The sequence below is a fragment of the Colobus angolensis genome, unplaced genomic scaffold (genome assembly GCF_000951035.1).
Source record: "Colobus angolensis palliatus isolate OR3802 unplaced genomic scaffold, Cang.pa_1.0 Scaffold10, whole genome shotgun sequence".
Classification (NCBI taxonomy): Eukaryota; Metazoa; Chordata; class Mammalia; order Primates; family Cercopithecidae; genus Colobus; species Colobus angolensis.
The window spans coordinates 12,273,180-12,298,392 of NW_012110919.1; the positions used below are offsets into that span (position 1 = coordinate 12,273,180).

Consider the following 25,213-nt stretch of genomic DNA (forward strand, 5'->3'; position numbering starts at 1 on the left):
CTCATCAGACACTTAAACTTCTGCTTTTCTGGAGACAGTAAACTCCCTAGCCCATCTGTGGGCAGCTGTGACTATTACAAAGTTCTTCCTTATAATAAGCTGTAATCTCTGTCTCTTTAACTTTCATTCTTTGATTGGAGTTCTGCCCCCTGGATACATAAAAAGTAATCTACAGAGCAAAAAGGCAAAGCATGTGAGAAAGATTGTGAAATATAGGCAAAAGGGCTTGGCACTTAGCAGCTATTTGGAAATTCAGAGTTGAGGAGAATGAAGTTCTTATACCTAAGGGCTAGGGAAAATACTGTTGGAGGTAAAAGAAGACTAGAAATGGAGAGGAGATACAAGTGTGGTGAGGAAGTTGACTTTTTAAATTAATTCTGTATTATAAGTCACAGTAGATTTTTGAGGTGTTTGTGTCCTAAAGGCCTTTGGAATTGATGGCAAAGCAGCTGAAGAGAGTGGTAATGCTGGAGAATCCAGTGTGGGAGTCAATGGCATAGAAGCCATGACCTTAGCCAGGGGAGTGTATGGAATTTCCCTGGATGAGAGGTAAAGAGTTAAGAGAAGAGGGCCTGTGGCAATTCCTTTGAAAATCTGCATTAATGGAATGGGGGGACACCTGAGGAGAATGAAAAAGAACAATTAGGAAGTAGAAGGAGAATGAAGAGAGGGTAGTGTCAAAGGCACCAGGAATGAGATTCCACAAGGAGGGCTGTGCTTCAGCTTCTGATGATCAATCAGAGATGAGAATCAATTCTGGATATTTAGAAATTTCAGTAATCTCCATGACAGCAGTCTCCATGGAGTGGTGATTCTCAAAAGTGTGTCAGGATCATTTGGAGGGCTTTTAAAAACACGGATCACTGGGCCCATCCCCAGGTTTCTGATTCGGTAGGTCTGAGGTGGGGCTCGATAATTTGCACTTCCATGAAGATCCTAAGTGACGCCTAAGCTGATGTTACTGATCCTGGACCACATGTTGAGAACCATCACTACAGAGTGGAGGATAATGGAAAACAAATTACAGCCAGTGGAGGAAGGACGAGGGCTGGATGAATCAGAGGCAAGGAGGGTTTGCTGCTACTTTGATAAGTTTCATGGTAGAGGAAGGAGAAAGAGGGAACAGGATTTAAAAGAGGAGCCAAGAGGAGGAAAGCAGTGGAGACTATGACCTTATGACCCATCACATATTCTCCATGTGTGCAGAGGAGAAGTTTTGAGTGAATAAGAGCTTGAGAAATCCTTCTTTCTAAAGCTGAAGGAACAGCTTACAAAATACTAGTCTTTGGCCTGAAAGCATTGATGCTACTTCTAGTGCACAAATCACAACTGTAGAAGAATTTAGGCATTGGAAGGTACTGGAAGACTCTGGGCCAAGCTAAAGGAAAAAGAAATCCCAACAAAGGTACTTTCTTCAGAATGGCCTCTCAAAATAGGCTTCATTGCATACCACATAGAATTAAGTCTGATATCACTGGGATGTGTGACTTTCTGAAGCCCAGGGTATGGTGTACATTTTAAAATCCACGTTGTCAGAAAATGTTGCGTCTACCATAACTCTTCATTTCACATTGGAACAGACTGATTTAGATGATGGAGAGTGTCTTTTTCTTTGTAGCCAGCTCTGATATTCTAAATTAAAGACCATATATACAACTTGCCATCTAGTAGTACATCAATAATGAAACACTGACCTCCAATATCCTAAAATTCCCCTGTCGTATGAAATATGGATATTTAAGTTAGCTTGTAGTTTCATTTATATCAGTGATATTGAATTTTATTAATCCATGAAAGCATCTCTGAAACAAACCTATTTCCTAAGAATAAATGAATTAATATCTCCAAGGTTTCTGAGCAGGCAGAGAAATAAAGCACTTTTTTCATAAATATCCTTATTTTTAAAAATCACTTGACTCTCATAAAGCACACTCATGTAGTTCAGACCTGTATTTTTGGAGTTAATGCTCTTTTTATCCATGTACTTGGTCTATTAAATGCTGCTTTCACTCTTATCTTTGGACAGGCTTATAGCCATTATAAATTGACTATCCAGTAAAAAGGAGGAATTTATCATCTTTTGGCTGCCCTTTTTTTGGCTTCACAAAATATTACAAATATAGTCTGTGGAAGATATGATTACAAAGTAACAAATCTGATTGTATGGGTGGCTTGTAGCTGGAGTATCTTTACTACTCCTTCCCTCCACCCCCCATATGCATTCTACCTGACTTGATCCTGGGTGAGGCTTGACAGGGTGAATGCTGGACCCTATTGCATTATACATTCAATGCAGTCACAACTTATCAGATGAGTGTATAGGCAAAAGGACAAAATGCTTTTGTATTTTCATCCTCATTTTAAAAAACTAATACACGTAAGCCTTTGGAGTCATCTATAAGGTATTTAGGCTATGCTCCAAATAGTAGCCCTGTGACCTAAAAGAATAACATTAGCTTTCTAAGATCTCTAAATCCTATCCAGGTAGAGCCTTGTAAATCTGGACACTTGGCTCTAAGAAAATGAAAAAGAAATACATGCCTTCTGCTGTCTATTATCATTCCAAGAGGGTGTCATTTACTGCAATGTAGAGCTGTGTGCCACTGAAAGAAAGAAGAAAGAAAGAAAGAAAGAAAAGAAAGAAAAGGAAAGAAAGAAAGAAAGAAAGAGAAAGAAGGAAGGAAGGAAGGAAAGAAAAGGAAAAGAAAAGGAAGAAAAGAGAAAGAAAGAAAGAAAGAAAGAAAGAAAGAAAGAGAAAGAAAGAAAGAAAGAAAGAAAGAAAGAAAAAGAAAGAAAGAAAGAAAGAGAAAGAAGGAAGGAAGGAAGGAAAGAAAAGGAAAAGAAAAGGAAGAAAAGAGAGAGGGAGGGAGGTAAGAAGGGAGGAAGGAAAAGGAAAAGGAAGAAAGAAAAGAAAAGAAAGCTCATCTGTAGGTTCCCTCTAGGCATATCATTGCTGATAATGTGATCTGTTAGAAACATGATGCTATTATTATAATATTCTTTACTAGGGAAAAGGAGGTGTCTTCAAAGTATGCCTGCTTCATTTATTTCAGTCTGATTAGGTTATCATTAGTGTACATTCCCTCCTGGGTTATTAGTGGCTCAAGTGAAATGGCCTTTCTTCTACTTCCTCAGGGTATGCCCACAGCATGCAGGTTGGCACTCTGTACGTTGTAGGCAGTTTATAAAGGTCTCCTGACAGGTTAGCATGTTGGGAGCAAGATCCTTTGCACATATATGGCCTTTTCCTTCATCATCACTTCTCCTAAGTTGGGTAGGATTAACTCCCCTTTAGAGCTGAGGGAACTGAGGGTCAAAGAGATCAAGTAGAACCTTCCCAAGACCAAACTTGGGAAGCCATTGCAGAGGTGGCAAGTCTACACCCATTTGCTTATACTGCATTGTCAGCTCTTCCCCAGTACCCAGGATCTCACTTATCATGAATCAGCAAGAGGGAAACCTGAACTTACCATCAGAACAGCTTTCTATAAAAATAACTCACCTCATAGTCCAGACGTTAACTTGACAAGTTAAGGCCAGAAATGCCCAAGTGTCTGATCCATTTCCCCTTGTTGATTTGCCTGTGTAGTCTGTAAGAGGGCTTTTGCTCAGTAAATGGCAAAAATGGAACAAAGTGACAACATACCCAACCAAAATCAATGCTAAATCATTAAGCCAATGTTTTCTCTTTTCTATTCCCTATTGGTGGAGGCTTCATTAAGTAAAGTCTATACTAAAGTCCACTCCTATACTGAAGAGACAAATGGGGTGCTTTCTGATTGGTTGGTTTCCAGACTTTAACATATCTAAGTAAATTTCAGGGTTAACTATTTAGGGAGGTTTATTAGGTGGTGACACAGACCTCAGTCTACAAGGGAGAATCACAGATTTTGAACTTCTATTGGGAAAAGAGCAATCTATGTAAAAGTTCATCATTATTGTCACCATAATTTTCTTCATCCTAGAAACTGTCACTCAATCGAGCCCTTTGGTCATCCAAGGCATTGTGTAAGCACTTGATATCCATGATCATGTTTAATCCTTACCGTTGCCTTATTCTATGGATTCTTTTGGCTCATAGAGGTTTAATTACTTGCTCAGCAAGGTGTATAAAACTGGAATGTGAATCATCAGCTTTCAGCTGACTCCAAAGTCCATCATTGTATACTGGAGGTTATCTATCATTGTATACTAGAGGTTACCTAACATTGTATACTAAAGGTTATCATTAATTCAAGTTTGAATTAATCACATAAGTGACATAATCAGGATATTATCACCCAAATCACCAATAACATGTAGTATCTAAAGACTATCTGGTTGATCGTCATTTTAGAGATGAGAGCACTAAGGTTACATGAGGAAAAAAGGCTTGTCCCAGGTCACACTGATGTATGACTGCAGAATCAAGAGTCCAACTTGAGTCTTATGCTTTCCAGCCTAGTGGCTTTTGCACTATGTGCTTCTGTCTTGCGTGACTGAAGGGGGCCCTAAGTGAAGTCTGAGTGTGGCAAAGTTTGGAGACAGGAATGTGTTTGTGGAAGAGCAGACTAGGGGAGCACTCACTCACTATCCTGCCACAGAGAGATAGATTCTTGTTCCCAGAGCCACCTAACTGGGAGGTGAGAACAGCACATGGAATGGCAGCCTTGACTGTGGGAGCCTGGCTAGCTGTTGCCAGGTCTTGAGGAGAGGATCAGACCAAGAGTGTTTTAAGAGGTGTATTCATTTCCTATTGCCATCATAACGCATTGCCACAAATTTAACAGCATAAGACAACACAAATGTATTAGCTCACAATTCTGTAAGTCAGAGGTCAGGGAGGGGAAGCTCAACTGGTTTGTCTGTTCAGGGTTTCCCAAGGCTGCAATCAAAGTTTTTGTCACCTGGGCTCTTATCTGGAGGCTCTGGGGGAAATCTGCTTCTGGGTTCATTTAGGTTGCTGGCACAATTCAGTTCATGTAATCAGAGGACTGAGATCTCCATTTCTTTATTGGCTGAAAGTCTTTCTCAGCTTCTAGAGGCTGCCTGCGTTCCTTGCCTCCTAGCTCTTTTCATCTTCAAAGCCAGCAACAGTAGGTCAAATGCTTCTCAAACTTTGAATCTCTCTGATTCTCCTTCTGCTACATCCCTCCTGCCAGAGAAAGTTCTGCTTTTAAAGGTCTCCTGTGGTTAACTTGAGCCCATCTGAATAATCCAGGATGCTCTCCCTATCTTAAGGTCAGTAACCTTCCTTACATCTCCAAAGTCCCTTTTGCCATGTAACATAACATATTCATAGGTTCTGGGGGTTAGGGTGTGTACAACTTTGTGGGGGAAACTCTGGTAACCAGAAGAAGACACAAACTGCTGACCATGTTTGAGTGTTTGGTTTAGTCATAGTGAAGTGCACACAGCATGTACAGGCATGTGTAATGGAACCTGGACAACATGCTTTGTCCACATGCTTCTGCTCAGGCTCTCCAATGAAGGCCAGTTCACACCCTCCAATCCCCATGCCCAACCAGTGTCTCGGGGATTTTATTTATTTATGAGATGGAGTCTTACTCTATTGCCTACGCTGAAGTACAATGGTGCAATCTCAGCTAACTGCAACCTCTGCCTCACAGGTTCAAGTGATTCTCCTGCCTCAGCCTCCTAAGTAACTGGGATTACAGGCACACACCACCATGCCTGGCTAATATTTGTATTTTTAGTAGAGATGGGATTTCACCATGTTGGCCAGATTGGTCTCTCGGCTGTAATCCCAGCACTTTGGGAGGCCAAGGCAGGCAGATCACGGGGATTTTATTTTTAAGATGTTCTTTTTAATGTCTTTCTTCCACCATAGTTAAAAAAAAAAAAAAAAAGCCCAGTTCTTTTGCTTTCCATCACTTTTATGCTAGTCCTGTGTGGTCCTTAAGAAATTATTAATAATGCTTGCTATCTGTCTGGCAGCTTCTCCAAAGTATTTCATACTCACCATGTTTTATGAGCCCACTAACCACTCTGTAAGGTCAGTAAGATGATGATGATGATAATGATGACTATTGTTACTATTACCTCTATTTTATAACCTTGGAAAAGAAGGCTCTGAGGGGTAAATAACTTGTGGAAGGTCATACAGCTGAGGCGCAAGACAGCCAAGTTTTAGGCACCGCAGTTACAGATCTCAGCCTCCTTTTACCATGCCAAGCAGCATCCTCTTGCCTCCTTCTTGCTTCCTCTTTTTCACATATTTCAATTAATTAATCATTTTGATTATCCTGTTCTACTCTCTTTTCATCATCTCCACATTTCGATTAAATTGTGGTGCCACCAGGTGGCTGCTGAAGGCTGCCATTTCACTCCTATAGAGTAGTTATGCTTGACTTTTTTTTACATTTTTATTTGTTTTTATCCACGCTAAGCACTGTACCCAGCTGGATTCAATTCATAGTCGTTGCACGCAGAGCCCAGATTCTGTGGGAATGTGAATTTTACAAAGTGTGATCTGATTAGTGCTGCAGACTGGAGATGTGTGGGAGGTAAAAGCTCTGTAATAAAAAACCTTTGGGCCAATGTCCTCTTTCTTGAATGAGTTTTAAGGCAATCAAATGAAATAAAGCCAAGAGCCATGGGGAAGGACACCAACTTAGCTGAGGAAGTCTAATTTATGAGTCCATATAAGGACTAAATCATTGAGCATAGACAAGTGATAGATGCTGGTGAAACACAATTAACTTTGAATTAAAAAGCAAAAAACAGAAATATTAAGAGGCAAGCTGGTTGTTCAATTTTTTATTTTTGGAAAAAAGAGAAAAACAGTAATAATAGCCAGCATTTCCTGTACACCAGACAGTTCTAAAGACTTTATATGTGTATTAATAAGTTCATCATCACAACTCTATGAATTGGGTATCATTATCATGCCCATTTGATAGATAAGGAAACTGAGGCTCAGCAAAGTCAAATCGCTTGCCCAAGGTTCTGCTGTTAATATTAACAGAGCCAGGATTTGAATCTAGGCATTCCAGCCCCATAGTTCATGTTGTAAACCACTGTGTCATGCTGCTTCTCTAAAGCCCATCATCTCACTATATTTTAAGTATACTTCTTTTGGGGCGGAGGGTTTTCTTTGGGAGGAGAGTCCTAGAGCCACTGTGAGATTCTTTTCAGTTGACCTTTTGGGAGTTCTGAAGAAGTACAGCTACCACCAAGCAGAGTTGGGGTCATGGTGAGGCTGGAACAATGCTGAGAATAAAGGAGATAGTAAAAGAGAAGTTTACCATTATTTTTTAGTTTGGAATTGATTGGTTACATAAATAATAACATCTTCAGCTGAGAGTTTCACTGTGATGGTTAATTTTATATGTTCAACCTGACTGGGCTAAAGGATGCCCAGATAGCTGGTAAAACATTATTTTGGGGTGCATCTTTGATAGTGTTTCCAAAAGAGATTAGCATTCAAATCAGTAGACTTAGTAAAGAAGCTGATCCTCCCCAATGCAGGTGGGTACCATCCAACCCATTGAGTGGAACTAGAAGATGGAGGAATAGTGAATTTGCTGCTGCTTGAGCTGGGACATCTCTCTTCTTCTGCCCTTAAACATCAGTGCTCCTGGTTCTCTAGCCTTCAGACTTGGACCAGGATTTGCATTGTTGGCTAATAAGATTCTGGAGGGCTAGAAGTTGTGCAATCTGCAGTTTTTAAGAAGGAGGCCTAGGAAACCTGATAGCATAAGTCCCATTTCTGGTCCAAAGGCCTGAGAACTAGGAAGGCCAATGTCCAAGGGCAGGAGAAGATGGATGTTCTATCTCAAGCAGGCAGCAAATTCACCCTGCCTCCACTTTTTTGTCCTATTCAAGTCCTCAATGAATTAGATGGTGCCCACCTGCATTGGTGAGGGCCAACTTCTTTACTAAGTCTACAGTCTCAAACACTAATGTCTTCAGGAAACAACCTCACAGACACATCCCAAAATAATGTTTGCCAGCTATCTGGGCATCCCTTAACTTAGCCGAGCTGACACAGAAAATTAGCCATAACATTCACTGAAAAGAGTACATTGCCATGTAAATATATTGTTTTAATTAGGAAAAAAATAAAGCATGACCAAATTCCATGTGTTTTCAGTTAATAAATTTAGAGGATTTTTTTTTCCAGTTGTATAGACACTTGAGGTAGTGCTATCATTTTAAAGTTTGGTGTGGTTTTTGCTCCTTCTGGTGTTTTTCTGTGAACAGTGATTGGGAACTGTTCACTTGGAAGCCAGATGTTTTCATCAGCAGAAGTCAGTGGAACTGAGGGACCAGGGAGATAGCCAGAGAGAAAACTGTGGCTGCAAACCACTTTTAGAATACTGTTGTTTTCATTGACTTGGCTTCATTAGAGTGACACATGTGTGTCACGATGCCCTAGCACCATGAGAACCATGGAGCCAGCTTAAAAAGAGATCTGTGAAAGCCAAAAATCCTGCTGCCTGCTGAGAGGCCGCTGGGGGAGGTGGGAGAGGCAGGAAGCAAATCATGGCATGGAGCTCTCTGTGCACAACCCCCAGGATACACTGCCAGCACCCCCTCCCCAAAGTTAACTACAGCTAGAGCTCTTCTCTGACCTCAGATATTTTCCAAACACAAAGTGAATTTTTTAGAACTTACAGAATGTAAGTTAAGGTCTCTGCTGCTTGCTTAAGGGACTGTTGGAATCCTTTTCAGAGCTTTCCAGCCTTGTTAGGACTGCTTGGTCATTTATTATTGGCATGTGGGTGGACATCTAACTCACAGCTGCTATTTCACAAACTGTAATAATATTGAGGCCACTTGGTGAAATCAGAACAACGCTAGAGTTCTGGCTGTCTTCTTTCCATCTAAAACAAGGATATCATGAGTGCAGTGAGAGGGCCTGGAATGTGTGGTATGATACTTGTGGCTCTGTGGAGACTTCTCTCCTGTGTTTCAGGGTGATGCTGACATGCTGTACCCTTTGGTCTTGCCTTCCGTGTACCACAGGATCGATAAACAAATAAGCAGGTTTCGGAGATGGTTACCTAAGAAGCCAATGAGGCTGGACAAGGAGACACTGCCAGACCTGGAGGAGAATGACTGCTACACTGCCCCTTTCAGCCAGCAAAGGATCCATCAGTGAGTATTCCATGTTAAAGCCCCTGTCTTACTAAGGATGTGCAGCTGTAGTAGAGCCTCACCCTGCACGCCTTTGATTGCTGGGCATAAGGAAGGAACAGCGTAGTGCCCTTCTCCCCTAAAAGTCTCGTTGAGTGTTCATATCCCTTTTATTTCAGTCAGGGGAAGATAACTGCTGTAACCAACAATCCCTGCATCTCAGTGGCTTAAGATGATACAGTGCTTGCTCATGTGTGTGTTGGGTAAATGATCTTCTCCACAGAAAGGCAGTGACCCAGGCTCTGTCATTCTCATTGCTTTGCCAACCCCTTGCGCATGGAGCCCCCTGCAGGCTCATCCGCATCCAGCCAGCAGACAGGAGGAGTGGCCGACACCTTTTCCTATTGAACAGAGGGTTTTTTGTTTTCTGGTTTTTGTTTTATCTTGGTTCACTTCTCAGTTCCCCTTTCTTCAGCAATTCACAGGGTTGCCTTAGGAAAAGCCACATCACCTGGCAGCCCACTTGCTGACTCGTCTGTCAGACTGTCTCAGAACAGTTATTTGTCACTTTTGACATGTGGGGAGGAAAAACAAGTTGGCTAAGTAACTGAGCCTGTGAGGAACTGAAAAAATGAAAGAGAATTTACTCTGAAGCTTCTGAGATGACAAGAAATGATGGCTGGATGCAGGGCAGGGCAGGCAGGAGGACAGAAAAGCCTGCCGTGTGCTGGAGACTGTAAACAATAGGAGAAACACAGCCTCCAGTGGGGGCAGAGATCAGGTCGGCCCCACCTTCCTTGCAACAAGATCAGGAATTCCAGACCCTCCTTCTCCAGCAGTGGTGACAGCCTCAGTAAAAATGACTTTTTACTGAAGGGAAGAAAGGGGTGATGGATTTAAAAAAAAAAAAAAAAAAAACTTGCTGATTTTGTGAGAAAGTAAACCAGGCCGAGTATGGTGGCTCACGCCTGTAATCCCTGCACTTTGGGAGGCAGAGGCAGTCAGATCACGAGGTCAGGAGTTCGAGACCAGCCTGACCAAGATGGTGAAACCCCATCTCTACTAAAAATACAAAAATTAGCTGGGCGTAGTGGTGTGCACCTGTAATCCCAGCTACTCAGGAGGCTGAGGCAGGAGAATTGCTTGAACCTGGGAGGTGGAGGTTGCAGTGAGCCCAGATTGTGCTATTGCACTCCAGCCTGGTTGACAGAGCGAGACTCAAAAAAAACAAAACAACAACAATAAAAAAAAACGAAAGTAAACCAAATGGCAGTTTTCAAGAAGTTGCAAGGAGTTCCAGGTGGGGACATATTTCAGCAACAGAAAATCAGTTAAAGTCTGTGGAGCTCTGCAGGGCAAAGGGGAAAGGTAAAATCAAAGAATAGATGTTCTGCATCAAAAATGTGTAATAGTAAGAGCAGTCTAATGCAGGGAAGCAACTCTGTATGCCTCTGAAATAGCCGAGCTGATCCCCACAGGTCAGATTGAAGCCAACCCAGCTGCAGTATGTAAACCTTTGAAAGGGTCATTGAAGCAAACATGAAATTCACAGACTGGCCTCAAAATCTTAGTTTGATCCTCAAGAGAAACTGGGAACTGGAAGGGACATAATGTTAATTCAGAGATCAGGGTGTTTTCTTAAGAGAAAAAGACAGAAAAAAAGCTGATGTGTTCCCACACTTAATTTAAACCCCTACTATGTCTCTCTTGTTCATCTTGGAAGTTTTTTAGACAATGAGTTGTTTCCCTAATTCTTCTGGAATGGTGACTGGTTTACAGGCAGGTTTTCCCTGTGCTTCTCACCTGTTTGATAGAGTGCCTAGCACAGTGCAGAAGGGTATCACAAATTGTGGATGATGGATGGATGGGTGCACTGCTATCAACCTATTTGCTGGGTGGATGGATGCATGGATGGATACATGGATAGGTCACTGGATGGATAAGTGGATACATGGATATGTCACTGGATGGATGGATGAATGGATGGATGGATGGATGGATGGATGGATGGATGGATGGATGGATGGATGGATGGATACATGGATGGATACATGGATAGGTCACTGGATGGATGAGTGGATACATGGATATATCACCAGATGGATGGATGGGTGGATGGATGGATATATGGATGGATGGATGGATGGACAGTGTATATGGATAGGTCACTGAATGGATGGTTGGGTATATACATGGATAGGTCACCGGATGGATAGATGGATGGATGGATGGGTGGGTGGATGGATGGATGGATGGATGGATGAATAGATACATGGATGGGTATAGGAGTGGTTGTGTAGATATATAAATGAATAGAGGAATAAATGAAGTAAGTGGTATGTACTTTGAGATTTTATTTTATTTCACTTCAAAGGGAGGATATATGGGATATAGGTAAATGGAAGAAAAATATATGGATAGATGGATGGATAAATTAGTGAAGTATGTGACGTGTGCTCTGGTATTTTGTTTCACTTCAAAGGGTTATAGGTGTATGGAAGAGGAGGGTTTTCCACCTCCTCTCTTCATGCTGTTTGTATTCTACAATGTTCTTGCTTTAGAACAATACTTCTCAGCGTAATTCTTAAAGTCAGAAGCCCTTGGACACCCAGTAGAATTTCTAGGGACTAGAACCGAGAATCATATTTTTAGAAGTACTTAAAAATATATAATAAATAAGGGATGATTGGATTAGGTATATTCAGCCTTCTGTCTCACATATTTGAGAAGCCCTTTTGACATGCTTTGGTATTAATTTGTCAAATAATTGATTTATTTAATAGTCACTAATTTAGTGTTCACTTCTTGCCAGGCACTGTCTGGGTACAGAGGATATGAAGATGAACAATACGCAGTCTGGACCCTGGTGTAGTAAAGATGCAGACTGTTTTAAATAATTGTAAACAGTATGATGGGTGTGACTTAAGAGGGGGGATACTCACTTCTCCAGATTTAGAAGGAGGTTGGTAAGTGATGAGGATTGATCATAAAGCAGAGAATGTTTGATACAGGTCTTGAAGGATAAGACTTGCCCAAGTAGGTAAGAGGGGAAAAGTATCCCAAGAGGAGACAGTAATGTGTGTATAAATGAACAAGGGTGCGAAACAGAATGGAGTGTTTTGAGGAACCACAAGTAGCCTTCTGTGAGTAAGAGCACAGGGTGTGAGGAGGACCTAGTGTAGTTTGAAAAAAGAGAGTGGTTAGTGGAAGATGAGATATCAAGACAGGAGGACCAAGGAAGAAAAAGCAGAGAACAGCCAGAATGAAGCAAACCAAAGAACCAGACCTCAGTGGGACCAAGAGAATAGAGGCAGTTCTATCATGCAAATAAGAGGTGAAAAATTAAATAAGTGTCTTGAATATTATGGGTGGTGAGGATTTATTTCTCTTTGAAAATTGTCATGTCACATGGATAACATTCCTCTGATGGGCATGTAAAAGTATGACTTGAAGAATGCTGGCTGTCAAATTGGAAACATTTGTTGGGTATAATCAGAAAAGAATTATCTAAGGATGCACTGAGAGTGACATTAATGAATTTAAATTAATCAGAAGTAGCTGGTTAATAAACTCTGGGAATTATAACATGATATTCCTGGCTTTCCAAATATAGTCCAAAATCCTATGTGACTTCTTAGTTTTCCAGAATGTTTCATATTGTCTTGGAATAAAAGATAATAATAGAAATTTAGGCTGGGTGCGGTGACTCATGCCTGTAATCCCAGCACTTTGGGAGGCCGAGACGGGCGGATCACAAGGTCAGGAGATCGAGACCATCCTGGCTAACACGGTGAAACCCCGTCTCTACTAAAAAATACAAAAAATTAGCTGGGTGTGGTGGCATGTGCTTGTAGTCCCAGCTACTCAGGAAGCTGAGGCAGGAAAATGGCATGAACCTGGAAGGCGGAGCTTGCAGTGAGCCGAGATCATGTCACTGCACTCCAGCCTGGGCGACAGCGAGACTCCGTCTCAAAAAAAAAAAAAAAAAAAAATTTAAGGGGGTGAGTGGGAGGAAGGCATGAAAGTAGTGGAAAAAAAAAGAAGAGAAAAACACTGAACATTTATTAAGTGTTTCATCAAAGACATTTCCCACTGAAAAACCTTCCAAGATTTTCTAACCTCCACCCCCAATTCTGGTTGAAGTGTATTCATCTATGTTTTAGTAATATTTTTCTTTTCCTTAATCAATAGTACCACCCATTTTAATTACTTTCTCCGAGACTAGAGACTCCTTGAAAGACTATGTCTGTCTCACCCATTTTTGAATCCCATAGTAAGTGCTTAATAATGATTTTTTAAATGAAAAAATAAATGAATAGATAGAAACGAAAGTAGGAGAATGATGTGAGTAAAGAATAAGGATGATGTGAAGTTAGCTGACTGCACACTCATCTCAAACCAAATCCAAGATACTTTCTTTTCAAATGTAGCCTACCTCCATTGTTCCCTGTCTCAGTAAACAGCACTAATATTTGTCCAGTTGCTGAAACTGGAGTCTGGAAACTATTCTAGACACCTCTCTCATCTCTACTTCCTACAAGTTATACATCTCCACGGATTGATGATTTTACATCCTAAATATCTTTATACTTCAGACTTTGTCACTGTATTTCACTTGAAATTCAGAAATAATATTACAGGTCTCCCTGGTTGTACTCTTGTCACCGCTAATCTATTCTCTCATTGTTTCATGGTGTCTTCAAAATATGCATCTAATCATGTCACTTCACTCTTTAAAAACTTCAGAATAGACACCAAAATTATTACTATGACTTAGAAGCCCTCAAATGCCTACCTGCACTGCCATCCCCTCTCCAGCCTCATCTGTCTTTCTTGCCTCCCAGTTATAATCCAGACACATGCAGCCTCTCTCAGCTCTTTGAATATACTCTGCCCCAGGACATTTGCACATGCTTTTTCCTCTACTGATTCCTTCCTTCTTCACCTAGTATGCTGTTGTTCCTCCTCCAGAGCTCAGCTCCAAAGACTCCTGCTATGGAAGCCTCTCCTGGCCCTCTCCTTCCCCACCAATCCTTCCAAAGATTGGGTTTCTGTTCTATACTGTTTTAATGTTTCCTAGATAACATTTTTTTAACAATTGAAATGCTATAATGATTTGAGTAGCATATGATTAATGCCTGTCTGCCTAGGTAAACTGTGTACTCTGTGGAGCCATAGGCCATATCTGTTTTTGCCCATGATTGTATCTCCAATACCTAACATAATACCTAGCATAAAATTGGCACACAATACTTGTCTACTAGATGAAGGAGTGAGGATTGAAGTCGGAAAGACAGCACAGAATAATGTAATTGTAAACCTTTATTCTTTAACTGCATTGTACAAAAATATTAAAGTTGAGACTCAATTAAAAAACAAATACCTGCCAGTCACAGTGTCTCACCCCTGTAATCCCAGCACTTTGGAAGGCTGAGGTGGGAGGATCATTTGAGCTCAGGAATTCAAGATCAGCCTAAGCAACACAGTGACACCCGTCTTTACAAAAATTTAAAATTAGCAGGGTGTGGCCGTGCACACCTGTAGTCGCAGCTACTTGGGAGGTTGAGCTGGGAGGATCACTTGAGCCCAGGAGGTTGAGGTTCAGTGAGCCATGATTACGCCACCATACTCCAGCCTGGGCAACAGAACAAGACCCTGTCTCTCAAAACAAACAAACAAGCAAACAAACAAATAGCCTAGCATTCTGTTTGAAAATATAACTGTATTTAAGGAGAAAAACAAGCAAACCTGAGGGGGTACAAGTCAACATACAAATGCTACTTGATCACTTTATATGGGCTTAGCAAGGTTGGTCCACAGGTAGAAAAATTCTTATTATATGCCAGACATTATTCTAAGAACTTTAATACTCAAACAATACTTTGAGGGCTGAGGTATTATTATTATCACCAATTTATGGATGAGAAAAGTGAGGAACAAAATGGTCAAAGAGCCTGCTATAGGTCACACACCTAGGCTAGGCCACCTGTCTAAACAACTCCCAAGTATCAGCAGTAGAACAGCATAGAAGTTTACTTGTTCACAGCACTATCTAGTGTGGGTCACTCTGGGGGAAGGAGGCGTATGACTCTGGTTCATGTAGTCATTCAGGTACCCAGGCTACTGTTATCTTGTTATTCTGCCATCCCCTAAATCCCTTACAGACAAGGAAAAAGAGATATGAGTGTTTTTTAAGGAAATTTTTATGGACCAGGGCTAAGAGTAGTATATAGCACTTTCACACACATTCTGTGGTCTAGAACTTAGTCATGTAGTAATGCTGGGATAACTAGTCTACCTGTGTGTCCAGATGAAAAATAGAAGCAGATTTGCCAAATAAACAGTCGCAGTTCGTCTGAGTGATAGAGCAGGAATTCAAATTCGAACAGGGAGGCTCTAGGTCTCACCCTCATAAGCATTAGGCTCTATTGTGACATTTCTCAGCTGCAGCACTAATGGCATTGGGGCTGAATAACTCTTTGTTGTAGGGAAGAGTCCTGTGCAGTGTAGAATATTAAGCAGCATCCTTTGCCTCTCTAGCCACTAGATGCTAGTAGCATTCTCCAGCCCTTTAGTTGTAGGAGAATCAAAAATGTTTCCAGACACTGCCAAATTTCCCCTGGTGGTAGTGGTGGGATGGGTACAAAATCACACCCCTTTTCTCCAGCCTTGAAAACCATGGTTCTACTGTCTTTCATCACATAACACCATTCAGGCAGGGCCACCCGTTCTCTGTGATAAATTAAACTCTGTTTGAATCTGATGACTATGATAGCCAAGTCCATTTAAGAATTAATTTATTTCTCTTCACCTCTGTGCCTGTGAATGTTGCCCTGCTTAAGTATCATTGCCCTTCATTCTTTTTTTTTTTTTTTTTTTTTTTTGAGACGGAGTCTTGCTCTGTCGCCCGGGCTGGAGTGCAGTGGCCGGATCTCAGCTCACTGCAAGCTCCGCCTCCCGGGTTTACGCCATTCTCCTGCCTCAGCCTCCCGAGTAGCTGGGACTACAGGCGCCCGCCACCTCGCCCGGCTAGTTTTTGTATTTTTAGTAGAGACGGGGTTTCACCGTGTTAGCCAGGATGGTCTCATCTCCTGACCTCGTGATCCGCCCGTCTCGGCCTCCCAAAGTGCTGGGATTACAGGCTTGAGCCACCGCGCCCGGCCGCCCTTCATTCTTAAAATGGCATTAGCGATGACACCCTTGAGGCAATTACTTTCTAAGGTCAATACCCATAATAAAGGTTTTCTGCTGGTAGACAGGAAAAAGGAAATATGCAAAAAGAGTCATGTTACTTTTTATAATAGATATACAGGACATTCTTTCAAGAAATAGATCAATTCTAATTGTCTTTCAGAAAAATGTGCTATATATAGACAGAAAAATGTTCTTCCCTGCATTTTCTGTATTTTTGTCATTACTGTTATTCTTTTTGTAAACACCCATAAAAATTGAGGTTAAACTAAATACTGACCACTTCTTAAGAGAAGAATATGAAATTTATGCTATGCTATGTGTGCATATGTTTAAATATATATTCACTGATCCACATACTCCATACCAGTTGTTGTTCTGGGTGCTTGGAGATCAGCAGTAAACAGAAAGGCAAAAACTCCTGCCCTCCTGGAGCTTACAGTTTAGCTGGGTGTAACTGGTAAGAAATTATAAACCAGCAGTTGTCAGTGAGGGGTGATTTGGCAATGTCTAGAAAAATGTTTGGTTGTCACAAGTTAGGAGTGGAGGTTGCGACTGGTCTAATATGTAGAGGCCAGGGGTGCTGCTAAACATCCTGTAATGTACCCGACAGCTTCCCACAACAAAAACTATCCAGCCTCAAAAGTCACTACTAGTGTGCTGAGGTAAACATTGTTTGAAGTCAATTTAAAAGCAAGTGAAAAGGGGATAAATGCTATGGGAACAGAGAAAACGAGGGTGGGGTGAGGGGAATGGGGAGTACTGCATGGGAGTGGGGGTGCAGGTTGTATTTCTGAAAGACAGTGTTTCTATTCTTCAAGGCAGGCCTCCTACAGAAGGTGTGATTGGAAAAAAACTTGCAGGTGAGAAGGGCAGAGAGAGAGTTCCAAGAGGGGAACAGAAAACAAAACAAAGGCCCTAATCTGGGAGAAGCTCTGCTTGTATTTGGGAAAGAGAACAAAGACCTGTGACTGGAGCAGAAATACCAAGGAGAATAACAATAGTGATGAGTTAGAGGCTGGGAGGGAGCCTGATTCCTAAGGCCTGTGGGCTTTTACAGAGGAGCGACGTGGCTTGACTTAATTTTTGACAGTGTCATTCCGACTGCTCTGGCAACTGCAGTCATCCGTGTGAAACATGATGTATTTATAGTTTTTCAAGTTTCTGTCTTTTTAAAATCAATAATGAAAATACATGCCACATATAACTCAGCATTGACCCATTTCTTTGCAAAGCTTTTATGTTGTACACAAAATGTTTTAACTCGTGAACTGTGTGTGTATGAAACAGATATTATTGAAAGACCCCTTGAAATAAAGTCTGTCTTTAAAAGGTGCAGATTTTATGTGAAATAAAATCACATGGCTTTGGACTCCTGCTTTCATCTCCTACTAGACTGTGAGCTACCTGAGGGTAGGAGCTATTTGCCTGGGAGCACGGAGCACCCAGGGAATGTTTGTGAGACCAAAGAGAACAGGAAAGGAGCATGGAAGAATTGGCATTGTTACCACTGGGGGACAGAGCCAGGGCTCTGGAGCCAGGTTCTCTGATCTTGATGCAGCATCTCAAAAACGTAGAATATTTAGATGAGAAGTGAAAAATGTGGTCAATCAGCCAGTCAATTGTGGTTTCCAGGTCCAACTTTAACCTTCCCTTGACTTGATTCAGTTTTGGCTTTAGTTCTGCTAACTGATAATCTATCTTCTCTATCAAACTTTTTGTGACTGTTAAATTCTGTTATCAGGATTCACATCTGATCCCAAGATATTTAATTCATGCATCACACTTTTTAATTGTGTGCCGTGTGTAGTATACAAAATGGGCATTTAAAAAAGACCACTTGACACAAAATTTGCTTGCATGCCTTTTTCTGCTTCTATGCTGTGAGCTAGGGCGTAGCACAAAAGTCTCAAGAATAACAAAACGACGTAGTTCTTTTTGCCTGAGAAAAAGCACTAACAATGGAAATGTTGGTGCTGGAGTCATACAGGGTTTGTAAGAATGGGAAAATGTTGGCCGGGTGCAGTGGCTCACGCCTGTAATCCCAGCACTTTGGGAGGCCAAGGCAGGTGGATCACCTGAGGTCAGGAGTTTGAGAGCAGCCTGCCAACATGGTGAAACCCTGTCTCTACTAAAAATACAAAAAATTAGCTGGGCGTGGTGGTGGATGCCTATAATCCCAGCTACTTGGGAAGCTGAGGCAGGAGAATCGCTTGAACCTGGGAGGTGGAGGTTGCAGTGAGCGGAGATCCCACTACTGCATCCCAGCCTGGGACAGAGCGAGTCTATGTCTCAAAAAAAAAAAAAAAAAGTGTCTTTCTTTTCTCCACAGTGCTGCCACCTCCCATACATGACACATAAATGGAGCCTAAATACAATTTTTCAACTGCCTTACCCTAGGGATAAGCCTGTGCATGTGAAGACATCTGATTTCCTTTGGAATTTATTGTTAAAGTATTCGAGATGCATTAAACAGACAGATGAAAGAAAATGGTAAAAATATAAATGAATATTCTGAACCAAGGAGAATATAAGTTAGAGTAGGCATTCAAGTTCAGGGAAAAGTAGGCTCAGATTTGCAGGCCTCAGTGACCTATGTATCTATAATGATTGACAAATAAACCAGAAAATTGGCCTTTACAAAGAGGCAGAGCAGACGGGAGAAACATAGTAACTGGTGATTCTGATTGTCAGAGAGGAAGAAAACCAATACTGTAGGTAACGGGGTACTTTTTGACTCTGAAATGAAATTCTTGCATAGGGTCATTGGAGTGGACAGTGAAATAGTGATATGGTGGACAGTATCCCTGGTAACCTCCTTATCGCAGATGTCTTGCAGGACTTTTCTGAAGGCCGTTTCTGGTGGTCGCATCAGCATGGTTCTGAAGACTTAACTGCTCATGGCCGTAACTTTCTGTGAGAGTTTAGGCAAGGTATGCAGTAAAATACTGCAGTATACCTATGATGGTTAATACTGAGTGTTGACTTGATTGGATTGAAGGTTGCAAAGTATTGATCCTGGGTGTGTCTGTGAAGGTGTTGCCAAAAAAAGATTAACATTTGAGTCATGGGGCTGGGGAAGGCAGACCCACGCTTAATCTGGGTGGGCACAATTGAATCAGCTGACAGTGAACATAAAGCAGGCAGAAAAAACATGGAGAGGCGAGACTGGCGTAGTCTTCCAGCCTATATCTCTCTACCATGCTGGATGCTTCCTGTCCTCAAACATCAAACTCCAAGTTCTTCAGTCTTGGGACTCAGACTGGCTTTCCTTGCTCCTTGGCTTGCAGTTGGCCTATTGTGGGACCTTGTGATCATGTGAGTTGATACTTAATAAGCTCCCCTTTATCTATCTGTCTGTCTGTCTATCTGTCTGTCTATCTATCTATCTATCTATCTATCTATCTATCTATCTATCTATCCATCCTATTAGTTCTGTCACTCTAGAGAACCCTGACTAATACAATACCCAAACTAATTTAGTTGTCTTTGTTGTTTGAACTATATTCTTTAAAAATTAAAGTTGAAAACTGATCAGAAAGCAAATAACATGACATTCTAGTTGAAAATGTTTCCATGTTTGAGAAGCAATAGAAGTGGGTACACACCTCTATATAGGTCAATGCACGAAGCCCTTGTTCATTTTATATGGTATCACAAGAGCTAGGCCTACAGGCTGCCCACCAGCCATTTTTGTGTGGCCACCTAAACATCTGACCCCACAGAAAGCTCTTGCACACTAGCCAGCTATGGAAACTCAGGTTGTCAATATTAGAGTCAGTCATTCCAGGAGGCCCCTCTCAAAACTCAATTTCAGAAAAGGTCATTTCAATGGAACCATATGAAATTTATTGTAGGAATATGATAGCTAACATTCATATGGTGCTTACTGGGTTCCAAATACTTCACAGATGTAAACTCATTTAGTCCTGTTAGTAAGGTGTTGTCATTATCTCCATTTTTACAGAGGAGGAAACAGGATCACGGAAAGGGTAAGTAGCTTATCCAAGGTCAAACAGTTGGTAAGTGGTAGGGCTTGGATTTCAAGGCCAAGCAGTCTGGCCCTAGTCTTATCTTTTTAACATTGCATGTTAGTTTTCTATGACTGATATAACAGATTATCACTGACTAATTGTTTAAAACCACAAAATTTATTATCTTACAATTCTGTAGGCTAGGGTGCCACATGGGTGACACTGAGCTAATTAAGGTGTGTCAAAGCTGCACTCCTTTCTGGAGGAGAATCTATTTCTTTGCCTTTTCTAACTTCTGGAGGCTACTACATTCCTTAGCCCATGGTTTCTTCCTTTATCTTTAAAGCCAGCAACGGTAGTTGAGTCCTTCTCGCGTCACATCACTCTGACTTTGCTTCTGTCCCCACATCTTTTTCTTCTCTGACTCTTTTGCTTTCTTCTTCCATTTTTAGGGACCCTTATGATTACATTGTACCTATCTGAATAATCCAGGTAATCTCCCTGTCTTAAGGTCAGCTGATTAGCAACTTTAATTCCATCTGCATCATGAATTCCTCTTTGCCATATCGCTTAACATTCCGAGGATGAGGATGTGGATATCTTTGGAGGGCCATAATATTGCCTATCACAGCTGTACAAATGTCCCAATCCAAAAAGTGCCAAGGGTTGGGACAGAGGACAGGAAAGTTTTGATGGGAAAAAAGAAAGAAAGAAGAGAGAGAGGGAGAGAGGAGGATGGCAATAGGATTTGGGGACATTAAATGAAATGACATATGTAAAAGACTTAGAGCCTGGCACGGTGGCTCACACCTGTAACTCCACTTCAGGAGGCCAACGCAGGCAGATTGCTTGCAGCCAGGAGTTTGAGACCAGCCTGGCCAACACTGTGAAACCCCTCTCTACTCAAAATAAAAAATAAAAAAATTTAGCCAGGCATAGTGGTGCAAGCCTGTAGTCCCAGCTACTCAGGAGGATGCGGCAGGAGAATCGCTTGGATCTGAGAGGCAGAGGTTGTAGTGAGCTGAGATCGTGCCATTGCATTCCAGTCTGGGCAACAGAGCAAGACTCCATCTTTGAAAAAAGAAAAAGACTTAGTCCAGTGCCTGACACATAGAAAGCCCTCAACAAATCAACAAATGATAGCTATCATTATCATTATTACCACAAACAGCAGTATACTGAGAATCCTTGGGAGAATCTCTGCAGAGTTGCAGTTGGTGTGTAATGGGAAAGTTTGAGGTGACAGAGACTGATTTTGCAAAGGCTCATAACTGACCTGAACTGGAATTGCTTTACTTTTAAGCCCAATGTTACTCAGTGTTCCAGATGCTTTGCCATTTAACATTTTATGTGTCCGTAACATATGACTATTTGCTTTTCAACTCTCTCAGCATAGATATCGGAAGACAGTGATTCTTCTGACATGTGCCTTTTACTGTATTTTTGTTTCAAAGAACTGAGAGTTTTTTTGTTGTTTTCATCGATCTGAAGTATTTAGAGAATCCTTCAGGCAGAGGTACCAAGATTGATTTAGGTAGGATTAAGGTTCTTTTAGTGCCTCGATGACTTAAAGCTGTCTCTGAACACTTGTTTTATTGCAGTTACTTATTTGGCATTAGGATCCTCAATATTCAGGTTGTTTGTATTGATCCATAGAGTCAGGGGAAACATATCTATGTTCTGGAAAGTCTTAAACTAAAATGAAAATGAAAAAAGCCACACATCTTGAGATTTGTGCTTCTCAAGATCATGCGGCTCCTTTTAAGTAGGACATAATTTAATGACTTTAAAGGGACAAAGAGGTCACCTAATCAGGTGGGAAAAGCATACCTCTGGGTGTCTGGGGGCCCAGTAGTTAGTTGGGTCTGTTATCTTAATATTTGTGAGAACATCTGTGAAGAGGTCACTTGGAAATATTTTATGTCATTTATCTTCTGTGCATACATAGTTTGTTTCTCTGCTTATCAGTTCATTCATTTACCAAACACTTTCAATGCCTATTATGTGCCACATATTGTACCATAGTAGAAAAATTTATGCATAGTAGAAAAATTTGCACAATAGGTTGATGTATATTCATGTGTGCATGTATATTTTTATTTAAAATTTATTTAAAATTTTAACTTTGGTATGTTAAATTTGATAGTCAAGAGGCTATTTTCCTTATCAGAATGGTAAAAGGCAATTTAAAACACCTATAGGAAAGGGGAAGAGTTGTCAAATTTAAGTATAGTAAAATAGGGAGGGGTTAACCTAAAGAGGAAGGAAGGGAACTAGGATTACATCTGTTGCTATAGTATACATATGTAGTCACTCCGTGCATTAAGTCTTTGGAAACAGCAGTAGTGAGAGGAGACAAGGAAGAACAGAGGTGAGGAAAACCTAGTACTTCATAGGCAGGTAGACACTCTGGTGCCTCATTGATCAGTATTCTGTGCCAGGCTGTGCACTGCATGCCTTCCACATTCTCTCTTTTGACCCTTGCAAAAACCCTGAAACGTAATTTTACAGAAGGAGGCACAGAAACTCAGGAACATTAAATACTTTAAGCCAGGGTTACCTGGCAACAAATAGACCTGGAGTTAGAACCCAAATCTGTCTCATTGCAAACCCATGCTCCTTCCATAATACAACCTGACATATGTTGACTGCCCACTAGACACCAGGCTACCTGGGAGACTACTGGTACTGTTATTTCCATTGAGAGAAGTGGAACACAGAGGAGTAAGTCACCTACCTGAGTTGCACATTTGGTCAAAGTAGGAAACCACCCTGAGCAGCTGGGGGAGGGTCATTTCTGGGCCCGCTTCTGACTCACATCCAGGAGTGGCACTGGGGAGAAGGAGTTGTTAAACCTGGAAACTCTGAAGATGGTAGTTTATTCAAATAGCCACTAATTCAAGACTATGTCTTAGAAATGTCTTTATCTGTGGGGAAAAACCTGATTTTTCTCACTTCCCACTTTCCTCACCCCTGATACAACACCTACACCATCAGTTTGGTGTTTCCATTCTAGATGAGTGATTTTACCACTGCATGTTGACCCACCTTGACGCTCCCATCTTCCTTGCTGCCCACCATCACCACCAAATCCTTTCGGCCCTTCTCCTCCTTTCTGACCTCACTGCCATTGCCTTAGTGGAAGCAGCCAGTTAGATGAACAATTACAACAGTCTCCACCTCCTCTGTCTTTCCTCACTCCCAAATCTGTCTACCCCACTCATGTCACAGGACATTTGCAAGGCTGCTACCACTGGTTCCTACAGTACTTGTGCACAGTTAGAAGGTGGACATCCTTCCTCTAGGAATATTCATAGCCCATGGATTGGCCAGCAGAGTACAGGCAGGGTCAACCCTTCCTCATGCTCTCGGCTGTGCACCTGCAGGAGTGAATAATGCCCAGTAGTGCCACATGTAGTAACATTGCTTCCTTGCTTAACAGCTTTTAATGATTCCCCAGGACCTTAGAGATAAAGCTTAAATTCCTTCACATGGCACACAAAGCTACCTTTTTAGCTTCTTCCCTTCTCCCCCCAGCCTTTTCAGGCTGGTACTCCTGAAGCATGGGAATGGAAGTGACCTAAATATTCCATGACTATTTTTCCTTCTTCCTAAGGTGTGCTCTCCTTCCTCTCACTCTCTGATAATATCCTGTTCTTTAACGAGTTGAGCTGTCATCTTCTTTATGAAACATCTTATGTCTCATGCAGATAACATTAGACTTCTGGGCCCATTAGCCTCTGTAAATGCTTTAATTATGGCACTAACTGTTATATCAGTTACTTGTTTTCGTGACTATGTTCTACACAAAGCCGAATTCAGCAGCCAAAAGTAATTAGAAGGGAGTTTCAGTCTTTACTAAGTTTCTCAAAGGACACAAAGGGAAACCATGTCCTCAGCATCCATTTATCATCAGCCTTTCCTCTCCTTCCTTACTCAAACGTCATCCTCCTTCTGTTGACAAAAACATTCCTCCTCTGCCCCAGCCTATACAGTTTTTCTTTCCTCTTCCCATGTTGCTCTCCTCCCCACAAACCTCAGCCCTCTCTCCTATCACTTTATTTTATGGATTGCCACAGCTTCACCATCAGGAAAAAAGAAAACACTCATCCTCTTCAGGCAAAGCCATAAATTATAGGATTATCACTATTGGGTTAGACTGTGTCAGCCAGGTTCTGCTGGGTTCTGCCACAGTAACAACCCTCAAATCTCAGTGGCCTGCACAAAGGTTTATTTATAGCTCACATAGCATATTAACAACGGGTCAACTGAGGCTCTGCCTCACATGATTCCTTTATCATGGAATCTGGACTGAAGAAGCAGTCTGTAAGACATGCATTCTCATAGCAGAGGAAAAAGTAATGGCACAACCACACATTGACTTTTGAAATTTCCTCTCAGATGTGGCATATATCATGTCTCCTCACACTCCGTGTGCCAAAACAAGCCTTATGACCAAGTGTAGTATCAATGTGGTAGGGAATTATACTCTTTCTCCAGGCAGGGAGAATGTCAGTAACATGGTAATGAGTAGAGATAAATTTTCAAAGCAGTAAATTGGGACTAATAAGACAGTATGGTCAGGAATACCTCATATTAATATTGTTTTATTTTGTCACATTTGTATGGCACATCAGTCTGTGAGCTTACAGGGCTCAGATGGTGTCTCATACTGTTTTTTATGATTGATATGTAATCGCACATATTCATATAGGAGGAATAAGTTCTGGTGATCTATTGCATAGTAGGATGACTAGAATTAACAAGCATGTATTGTATATTTCAAAATATCTAGAAGAGAAGTTTTTGAATATTCTCATTAGAAAGAAATGGTAAATGTTTTGTTTTGAACACCTAGCGTATTTTTAGAAAAGGAATTTTCCATGCAAGTTAACAAAGACCTGGGCAGAAGAGAGAAAAATTTCTGTAGGATAGAAGTCACACTTGAAACTGGAATATTTGAAAAT

At 41.3% G+C, this 25,213-nt stretch overlaps 1 protein-coding gene across 3 annotated transcripts in view; it reads left to right on the forward strand.

Moving 5' to 3' along the window:
* The window catches only part of ANO4 (anoctamin 4), a 405,598-nt gene that overhangs the window by 259,118 nt on the left and 121,267 nt on the right, over positions 1 to 25,213 (forward strand). For all 3 annotated transcript variants that reach the window (XM_011934758.1, XM_011934750.1, XM_011934766.1), the window contains one exon: positions 8,971 to 9,102. In XM_011934758.1, the coding sequence (XP_011790148.1) occupies positions 8,971 to 9,102 (132 nt within the window). The remainder of the gene's footprint in view (positions 1 to 8,970; positions 9,103 to 25,213) is intronic.